This window comes from Limulus polyphemus, unplaced genomic scaffold (assembly GCF_000517525.1).
Source record: "Limulus polyphemus unplaced genomic scaffold, Limulus_polyphemus-2.1.2 Scaffold402, whole genome shotgun sequence".
Lineage (NCBI taxonomy): Eukaryota > Metazoa > Arthropoda > Merostomata > Xiphosura > Limulidae > Limulus > Limulus polyphemus.
In genome coordinates, this window is record NW_013666012.1 from 4,201 (window position 1) to 15,192 (window position 10,992).

Below are 10,992 nucleotides of genomic sequence, written 5' to 3' on the forward strand. Positions count from 1 at the left end.
TGAGCATGCTTTTAAGAAGCTACTAAGGTTAATTGCACTTCATCAGAATGATGTTCCAGGTCCTGTGCTATTGGCCAACACCACAATCTCCACCGTAACAGTTTCTGTGAAAGGTACAAGAGTAATCTTAGATTCCTCATCTTGAGAAAATTTCCACAGACCATTTACTGCATGAAGATATTGGCTAACAAAGTCTTTTTTTAAGCAGATTAAATGGACAGGTGTATGGTTGGGATTACAGTTTTCTTACCATCACTTTTATGTAAAACGTTGATTATTTTGAGATATAGCTGGAATTTGTAAGCTTTCATCAACTTAAAATCTTTAGTATCTTGTCAATAGTACTAGGAGATATGTTACTCCAGAATGAGTTGAGATGTGGTTTCAGACAATGCTGCTATTTTACAAATGTTGTAGTGCAAGTTTTTCTATTTTCAAGGACACCATTGAAAGCTTCTTTCTTCGAAATGATATGTCCTTTGGTTCTACACCACTTAACAATCTTGCTGTATGAATATTTCTCGTTGGTAAGGCTTTGTTTATTTCTCCTGCCACAAGTATACTGACGGCAGCATTGCTTTGTTGAATGGTCAAGAAGTTTAGTGAACCAAATATACAATGGGTGATAGATATGTTGCATATGGCTTGCCTCTGTGATGGGTTGCTCAAATAAAGCATGTTAACCTTTCAAACTTTAAGCTTATTTCATGGATTTTAACCTAAGTATTAATAGTTACCCGTGTCTCTGAAATACACACAAAAACTTTCATCTTATTACTGCAAATGCGTATTGTTATTCTACTGTGGAATTTGTCTTCTTATAATTAAAATGTGTAACTGTATTGCTCGTATACACTAAGTTGTAAAAACAATTTTTTATACAAATCTAAACTTATTTCAAATTACTGAAATATGTTACATCCGGATGGTCACAATCTCTTTAAAACAAATATATATATATATATATCTTATAATAATTTTTTTTTTACAAAATAGAAACTGAAAAGTCAGTTGTTGTTTTTTTCAGAGATTTTCTTTTTTTATAAATAATAATTTGCATTTCAAAAAGATTGTTCATTATATCTTTCATTTGTATGGATTTGTTGCTTTTGATCTGGTTTGCATGTGAGAAGAGTGCTTCTTTGGATAAAATCAACAACAGATCAAACACAGTCCAGAATGATATACACTTATCAAAACACTGGAACAAGTGTTGTTTGAAAAATATAAAAGATAAAGTACAAACGAAGTTACTACTATGATTTGCACAAAATGTTTAGTACCAAATAAGAATTCAAGCTCACAAATGGAGCTTATTTTTTACTCTTCCTGACATTTCCTCTATCCAAAATATACCTCGACTCAAAGACCATAATGGTATAATTGGCAATTTCTTTGGTACCAAATAACTGGTATCTAAACTTCTCATTTATCTCCCCGCCTACAAACTTAAGGGCAAAAACAGAAAAAAATGGATTAAAAGATCTATCATTTTTATTCCAGATATAAAGAGTTACTCATACCTTTTACACTATAAAAAAATAATAAAATAACTATACAAAGCTAATTTACTAGATACCATGCACTTATTACCACAAGTTTTTAGGCTATATTGTGGTTTCTGAATAAGTGTTAGTGAGATTAACTGTTTGTGAATTTATTCTAATGAATTGAAGCAAGTTAAAAAGGGTATAAACTGACCTGTCACTTGAAAATTCAATATATGTTGTGAAGAAAACCTAACAATTCTCAAGGAATTATCTTTTGCATTAGCAAGATTTATATGTGTTCCTTACAATCACTATCCATTAACACACTGCTTTCAAGTTTCACAGACTTTGCATTTTTTCTTTTCCAGCATTTATTGGGTCAAAGTACAAATATTTTATAACAAGTATTTGAAAATAATTTCCACACAACTAGTGGCTACAGCTGTATACAAAGAGCTAAATAACAAGTATGCAAAGCTGTAGACATTTCTTTTATACAAGGCTGTTCAGCAAACAATACCAATTAATTATTGTTCAGATGGAGGACAAAAGGAATTTTACTTTACTGGAAACACATAATAAAAAATGTCAAGACTTACATATACAGGACTGGCCAATTCTATTAGTCAAAGCCAACTAACACAAAGGATCAATTATCTTGGTGTAAAAAGCTACAAGGTAGAATTACAGTAAGCGAATTCAGATTCCAGAGTATTTTTATGACAGCAGATTGTGGAATTGATACTGTATTTAACTGCAACTGTTTATACTAAGAACACGATACCTCTTCTTGTCTTATAAGTCATTTACTCTTTCCTTATATTAAGTTAATTTTTTAATGATAGCCTTTTCTATTTTAATAAAGCATGCCACTTAAGTATTTAGCAATGTTATTATGCACTTTCTTCTATTAAGTTAGTATTAGTATATATTATAAAAAAATAATATTATCTTTCCTCAAAGATAATGGTTATAATAAACCTGACCTTTCAGCAAGTTAAGAGAATATTATGGAACAAGCCTAATAAGAAGATGTCCAGATACTTTCACATGATTAGGACTAGTTTTAAATGTACAGTAAAATATATCAGCATTACAGTGTTTCAAGTTTAGCAAATGCAGTAGCTGATGGAAAATCCATAAAATACTAACTGTGATGGGTTGCTTTTTTTTAGCACATAACTGCACAATGGACTATCTGTGGTGTGTTCATAACAGAGAACTGAACCTCAGATTTTATCGTTGTAAATATGTAAATTTACAACTTTTTTCTTTTTAGAAAAAAATTCATGTATACTCAAGTTAGAAGTGTTCATTTGAGCGTAGTAAAAGCTTCTTTACTATAATGAACATATTTTTTAAATAGCAGGTGTATGCAATGATCAAAGATGTATAAAGTGAAATCTATCTGGCCTAACAATATGAGGTTTGTTTGCAGCATATATAACTTTACATTTTATATTTATAGGGCACTTGATATCACTTTGATAACAGCTAATCCAAAATAAATAATGTAAAGCTATTATTTTTCTTAGAGGTCAGAACCAAGCTTCTTTTACATTTTAGTGTTCTTGAAACAAAGCAGAACACCTTGATCCAAAAGTCATTTTTGTGGTGATTTGAAATGTGGTTGGTAAATATAACTGAAGCATTACTTTTTAAGCATGTATGTATAAACTGTAGTAAACATTTTTGGCCAAATTTGTAGTTGGACTGGATGGAATGTTTTCAAGATTGAACTTTTGGCCCTTCATTGTCTAATTTAAGTACGCACACATTTCAAAGCTGTATATATAAATTAATAAATGTATTTATATTCCTGTAAGGTTGCAAAAGATTTGCACTTAACTCTTAAACCAGATTTCTCAAATTGACATACTTTTAAAGAATTTATATCTACACACTTTAATCTAGACAAAATAATAAAAATATTAAAATTAGCTGTAATAGTACTAAAGCTTTGAGCTTCATTAAATTCACACAACCAAGTATTAGTATTTTGTAACCATTCACCTCTTTGATATAAAGTAGTGAAGTTTATACATCTTTTGGAATCCAATGGAATATTTTCATTTTACTTTTACCTGCACATTTTCATGAGTTACAATATGTTACTTTTAAATAAGGTATTTTGACTGATCAAATCAATAATTCACAATCTTTTGGTGGTAAATATTACACATGTGTTGATTGCTCTACACAAGAAGCTTTGTATACAGCATCAGCTTAAATCTATTAAAACAAAATGGCCTTACATTTGGCATTAAAGGGCCAGTATACATGTTTCAAGGTGAAGACATTAGCCCACAAAATACACTTACCTTTCAAAAGATTAATTTAAGAGCCAAAAATTGACCCATGAAAAAAGTTTTTGAACAGAGCACCAAAATATTTTATGGAAAAATAAAAGTAACTTATCAAATTACTTATAATGAAGGTCACATATATTTGTGTATTCAGATTAGACATGGTATCTTTAAGTTTCCAATAATAGGCTATTTTCTGATCTGCATTTCCTGTGCCTTGCTGACTGCCAAAAGCTCTATAAAACCTCTTTTTGACAGACTAACAGCCCCTTTTGTATATTTTAGAAGTCTTGTTTTAATATTTGCATTTGTTAACACTTCTTGAAACTTGGTTGCATACTCTTACATAGGAAATTAATGTCTGTGTACTTGAAAAAATAAAAACGTACTTGGGAGTCTGGGAGTATTTTAAAATTAATTAACATAGCTTTAAATTTTGAGTTGCATCTTTAATATTAAATGTTTCTTGAAAGAGTAAGGTTTATAGTAGTACATAAATACACAATACTGTATAAAGTAACCTAAAATAAAGCTTAAGTTTACAATAATGGTATACCACCAAATGCACGGACTGAAGAGGACATGTGAAAGTGTTGAAACTTTGGTGGTATACCATTATTGTGGAGTTAGACTTTATCATGGTTTATATTATTGGAGTCACATTAGTTTAGTAAAAAAGTAAATCACATTAATATCTAAAGAGTCATATATTTTAATAATTCATCTTTTTTTGTTTTTTACTTGTTAGAAAAGAAGATATTACTTTAAGAAATTCTGATCATTTCTTCAGATTTCCTATTTTTAGGTGATCTATTTAGCATTTCACATTATCTGCTTTTATATACAGGAAATAAAGTTAAACAGTTTGTTAACAGATATTTTCTCTAGTGGATGTGTATTTTTTAGTTGATTTTATTTGGGTCTTTCATGTGAAAAATGAAACTACGATAAAAATGCTGATAAAGTTTCTTGTGCGCTTATTTCTTAAAGATGTACAAATATCATGAATTCATACACTTTTAGACCAAAATCTCTACATCTGCTATTATATCATTAATTTGTAAATTAACATGTACAATATATTGATGTAATAGTCACATTAATACACTTGAAAAACACACAAAAGAACAACCTTGTATCAAAGAATGTACTTTTAACTTTGCATGTGGAAAAAAGATAGTAAATATATTAGTCACAAAAGGTAAGGAAGTCAGAATTTAGATAACTTCTTGCATATGTATGACATTTCAATAATTACATTTTTCATTAATCATTATAAATTAGTGATTTGTCAAAAGAATATCTGGGAAACTCCAACAAAAATATAATGCAGTAAAATATTTAAAACATTCAAAAATTAACCAAATTAGCAATTTCTCCCAGCAAAAAAGTTAAATATTTTAAGTCTTGTTTTGAACATAGAAAAATGAGATATCCTTTAAACATACATATTATTGTTGTTAATACCATATATATCCTAGCTTTATTGATAAATAAACAGTGAATAAAATAATTATTTTATTTACCAAAATTAACCAAATACTGACTTTCTCGGACGAAAGCATTGATTAGTTTTTTTTTAATCAGAACTGCATAAGAATATTATTATAACTGCCATAAAACTTTCAATAACAAATTTAATCAGTGAATTTCTGGCTGCTCAAGTGCACAATTATTAAATTAAAACTTAAAATATAAATGATATCCTAAATTAACAATTAATATTTTGATATTAACCAAATTCAAAATATTTTATAATAAATATGCAAGACATATAATTGACACCTTAATCAATAATTAAACTGACCTTTCAATTAAAGTATATATTACTCTCACATTTATTCATAGTCGCAATTACATGATATAAACCTTCAGATCAGATTCATTTTATTCTTCTCTTCTTATTGACATACGAGTTCTTGCAAAAATAATACTTCACTATTTCTAAGAACAATGCTTCACAGTCTGGAAAACATGAGGAACTCAAAAAACCATTCACTTATAATGGATTATGACTAGACTGGCACAGTACTTATGTTATAATGTTGGTTCATGTCATATTTTAAAACCACAAAATTGAACAGTTCTCTTTCTTCAGTTTAATGGATCGACACAGTAAAAAAAAATTTCATAAAAACAAAAAATTTAGTTACAAGTTTCAAAATCTTAGTTCAACAAATAATTTATAGAAAATGAAAAAATACTGTAAAATATTAAGAACTTAACACGTATTAAAATAACTTTTGTAGGTTTCCAAAATGTTCAGTATTTTTTTTACTATACTATAGACACAATAGGCAAAATAAAGGGGTAAAAAGTACATTCAAACAATATGAAAAAAATGCATCACTTTGACTTTACTTATGTTAATTATTGAGTATTATGTACCAATCTTAAGTTATAAAACACTGACTAGTCAAAAGGGAGAACATCCAATTCCACTCCTAGCATACGTGACATGCTACTGTCCAAAATAATTAAAGCATCAAATATTATATACGACTGTAATAATGGATAAAAGATTTGCCAAACTAATGCCACTAAACAATGAAGTTTAGTTTTTTAATACAGATATGCATTATCAAAACACAATTAGCACTCATACAAAGTATAATCTCTCAGGATATTTGGAATGGAAAACTTTTCATTAACAACTGTAAGTTTGCTTATGGGTTGAGATATAATTAGACATAATAAAAAACACACAATAACACTACATATTTACATACAAAATTACACACGTTGCTAATTTTTCCAGAGTTACATGTAACAATCAAATTAAGTTGTATCCTACTTATGATCAAATCAGTATTATGAAGCAAACATACAACTTAATAGATATCATGATAATAAAAATGTACATGCTAAAAAAAAAATTATTATTTATAAAAAACCCTCTAGTATCAATGATACTTGGGTCACAAATACTCAAGAATATTGTGTTCAACGTATATGTCACTAAATGTTTAACCAATCAGTTAAAACATTCATGCTATGTAAAATGTTTGGTAATGAAGCTTTTGTTTTTCATGGGGTCCAAGGTGCCCAAAATATTTACAAATGTATCAGTCTTAGAAGTAAGAACTACTTTTCTGATATTAATTTTATCTTTGGTTATCAGAATTCTAAACTGAAGTAAATTTCTACAAATACAAATAGTTCCAAGGATATTTTTCTTTGGCTGTGTGTGTGTGTGTATATATATATAGTAGACACAAACTTTAGGATATCAGACAGTGTTAAGTATGTAGTTTAAACAATGTCTATATACATAATAAAGGTTGTTTCTCCTTTAGCAAAGGATACCAGAAAATTGTGGTTTTTAAAACACATTTCAAACCTTCTAGAATTTTTAGTTACTTACATCTAAATGAATTTCAAACATACCATTTTTGTGTTGCAGATTAATTATACATAGCTAAGGTTGTTTTAATTTCAATCATACTACTTTCAACTGAAGATGTATTTAGTTAGGTTGTAAAGCATAACTTCAGATAATCATTTTTATTTAATAGGTTATATATTTATCTTTAGTACCTAAAATGTATGCAAAGTAACAGTACTAACATTCAATAATAAAAATCAATAAAAATGCTTATTAAAGTCAGAAAGGTTACAAAAATTTGTAAATGTCTTTTAACTGATCAAAATCAGCTAGTAAGTGCATTTACTGAACTTTGTAAATATGTAATTGTTTAATAAGTATTTTCTTCAAACTTAACAATAAAGTCAATTGAAATCACTATGTAAAGAAAAAAAAAAAACTATCTAATTTTGTGTGTGAAATTAAATCTAGATGGAAGGAAATCACATGACCCTGTATAACACAAGGTACAAAATTCTTTTTGAGAGCAGCTGATGCACATGGAAAAGCTTAGAAATCAAGTGCTAACAGTTGTGACTCAACTTCTGAAAAAATCATACTGGTATTCTGGTTTATGTATCACTCACTAGTTCTGTTAAACAACCACACAAAAACACAGTATCAACACTTTCATGCTAACAGTGAAGTTCAAAATTTCATTGTGGTTTTCAGCCTGAAATGTTATTATTTTAACAAGCAACAACCATTTCCTTTTAAGTCTCAATGTTGAAAAACATTATCTTAACAAGCTGATAAAACATCATATAAACACTGAAACAAAAACATATATTCAGACATACTCCAAGTTTCAGTCCACCACTTAAAGTAACATAAATTATAATGTATTCATAACAGAATGATTTAGATACTAAGACTTACGATGAAAGAATACACAAATATATTGTTTTGTATTAATGGAAATATCCCAGTTACCATTCAATCCAAAACTCTAGAAGTTAGCAACCTGGGCATGAGACATCAGGAACACAAAGAAAATGTATTTAGAACATAAAGCTATTTACTATTCATGATAATAAAGAAATGAGTAACTTCTTAAAGTTACTGATTTATACAAAATTTATTATACCAGTTACAAATTGGTAGTTTTAAGCACATGAGGGTTACCCCTGCTCATACAATATCACACACATATAATGAGCCTCAACAAGGTCTGAATGTTGTAACTTTCATAATATTACTTCTCAGCGCATAACTTATCCTTTAATTCAATATTTACTTTCATACAAAAGCTCAACAAAAAGACTTACACTAATAACAAATCCTCTCTCTATCAAAAGAGATTTCTTCAGTAACTGGATTATAATACACTCAGTTGCAAGGATGTATCCTGCATTAGATGGTTTTCATAGCTCCAACAGATTTACAATCTCAAACTTACTAGTGCATAGAAGGCTATTTACAATAGTTATAAATTTAATGAACCTTAGTGAAAGCTTTCAAATTCTAGAATTATAAAAATCATGAAACTGCTTAGAAACTATGAATAAGTACTATCTGGCAAAAGTAGGCAAAATACACAAGTAGGTCCTTCTGGTATTGTAAGCAATGGACTCCTGATGGCATTTTTTTATGGTTTATGGGAGACTGCTCCTTTAATTATTCAGGGCTAGAAAAGACTGATGAAACTGTTAAACAGCATAAACAGCCTGTTAAAAGGCCTAGGATTATGTAGGCAGATGTCACCAACCAAAAGGAAAATAAATAGACAGTCTTGTTGCAGTAGTATGGGCTACTTACATCATCATATTCAGGTTCATATATTTTGTAGATCCACACACAACCTATAATAAAAGAAATGACTTTTCTTAAAACTCAAACTATTTTTAACTTAAACAGAAACTTGCAATTTCATTTATATCAAGCAAACAGCTTGATGAAAAGGTCTTTCTTAGATGTTATACAGCTATCTAATGCATAAGTTTGGTCTAAATGTACTTTAAGTTTATATTTCATTATTACAATCCAGTTTCCTTTCACATGTGTGCTGAAACTGTATTTGGTATTATTTTTATTCTGTAGCTGAGCTATGAGAGTCCATGCTGATTCCAAAATCTCGAGAAGTCAGATCAAATAAGAATGTTTGCTTTGTGGGAGATATCATTTTACAACCACATATTTACGGTGTTACTGTGCTCATCTAGTTAATTTTGTGTGCATGGATGGGGTCAAAGTTCACATACTACAACCTTTTACAAAGTGCCAATCAATGTGATATTACAAATTTGATGTCAGAATTATCGACTATTCATTTTACCCTGCACTGCTGATTTAGTGACAGTTTGTGGTATAGGAGTTTGAATACCAGGTACAACATACAGAGATATTAAAAAAAACGTAGATATGCATTTTGGAGGTTCTACACATTATGCAAATACAATATGCAAACTGTAAGATGGACAAAAGTATTTTTATTTGTCACATGAACATCACTTTGCACTCTGATTTACCAGAGGCTAAGTGAGACTGATGTCATTAATTCACAGACATATTTTGATTACAAATATATTTGTAATAACATCAAATTTTTTGGGTATAACAGATTTATACATTTGCTTAAAGTTAACATTTTCCTACACTGAAAATATATTTCTGATAGATACTTACCCCCTCTCACAATTAAAGCTATTCTCACTCTGACCACTCTCTAGTGCACAATCTTTCGCTCACCACTAGCCTTGAACTTCCACCTATGTAGTTGAACCCAATCTTCACTTTGAGATCAGGCACAATAAACAACACCAGAAGTAGGAAGGATGGGTAGAAGTTTGAGAAGAGGTGTGGGCAAACTTTTAACTTCCGATATAATTACTTACCTTCATTCACAATTACAGCTAGAATCCCAAATTGAGTAGGTGGAGGGACCAGTGGAAAATTACCTAGATGAGCACCCTTCAAAAGCATCTGATGAGCACCCAACAAGTGTGCCACCTCTATGTAAAGGAAACACATCCATGGGAGACTGCACTACATCTGAATTAGGTATACTCATCACCCAAGTCGAGCCAACTGGTGTCATATCACAATCAAAGTGCAGAACAAGTGATCCATCCCAAATCCAAAAGGAAGAGGAATGTGTGTAGAGTGGCTAGGGCTCATTCGACTGTAATCAATCAAAAGGTCAACTCCAGTCCAGACCAGTGGTACCAGGAGGAGCTCGACTGGCCTCTGGCAAGAGGAGGGTCCTGAACCATTCACCTGAGGTGTAGGAACCAGAAGGTGAAGAGGAGCCTCCGTACTGAGAACATAAACCAGCATGTATGCAAATCCAATAAAACCTGGAACATTAAACCTGGGAATGTATATCAGGAAGGTGAAAATGCAATGGGGAAAGGTCACTCCCAGTCCAAAACTAATCCGCATTGTGAATGTAACATCCAGTCTGCAGTAGTAGGAAGTTTCCAGCCCACTCATATGTGAGAACATATGTTGGCTGGTCCAGCTCCTAAGAAAGTTGCCCAGGAACTGATATCCAGGCAGTGGCAGGAGTGAGGGTTCCCAGCTGGAGGAGCGAACTGTAAAATAGATGGAAAAATCCAGTTCAGACTGGTGGCATTTGGAATAAAACATCAGACTTGTGGCAAGAGGATAGTCACACCTTCTATACAGGCAGAACATCACTTCCCTACTCAAGACTGAGTAGAATTGTACAAACTCAGGAGGATTCCTCCATGATCCATCACCCCAGTGGCTAGGAGCTGGGAAGTGGTAAGGACTCCTTTACTCCACTGGAAAAAAAGGGGGGAAGATGGAGAGTCCAGAAGAAAGCATCACTGGAGAAAGTGGAATGAGTGACCACAAAACCCTATTTTGG

At 30.7% G+C, this 10,992-nt stretch overlaps 1 protein-coding gene across 5 annotated transcripts in view; it reads right to left on the minus strand.

The window, feature by feature from the left end:
* Positions 1 to 2,067: 2,067 nt before the first annotated feature.
* The window catches only part of LOC111085458, a 43,188-nt gene continuing 34,263 nt past the window's right edge, over positions 2,068 to 10,992 (minus strand). For all 5 annotated transcript variants that reach the window (XM_022384110.1, XM_022384111.1, XM_022384114.1 and 2 more), the window contains one exon: positions 2,068 to 8,962. In XM_022384110.1, the coding sequence (XP_022239818.1) occupies positions 8,778 to 8,962 (185 nt within the window). In that variant the 3' untranslated portion in view covers positions 2,068 to 8,777. The remainder of the gene's footprint in view (positions 8,963 to 10,992) is intronic.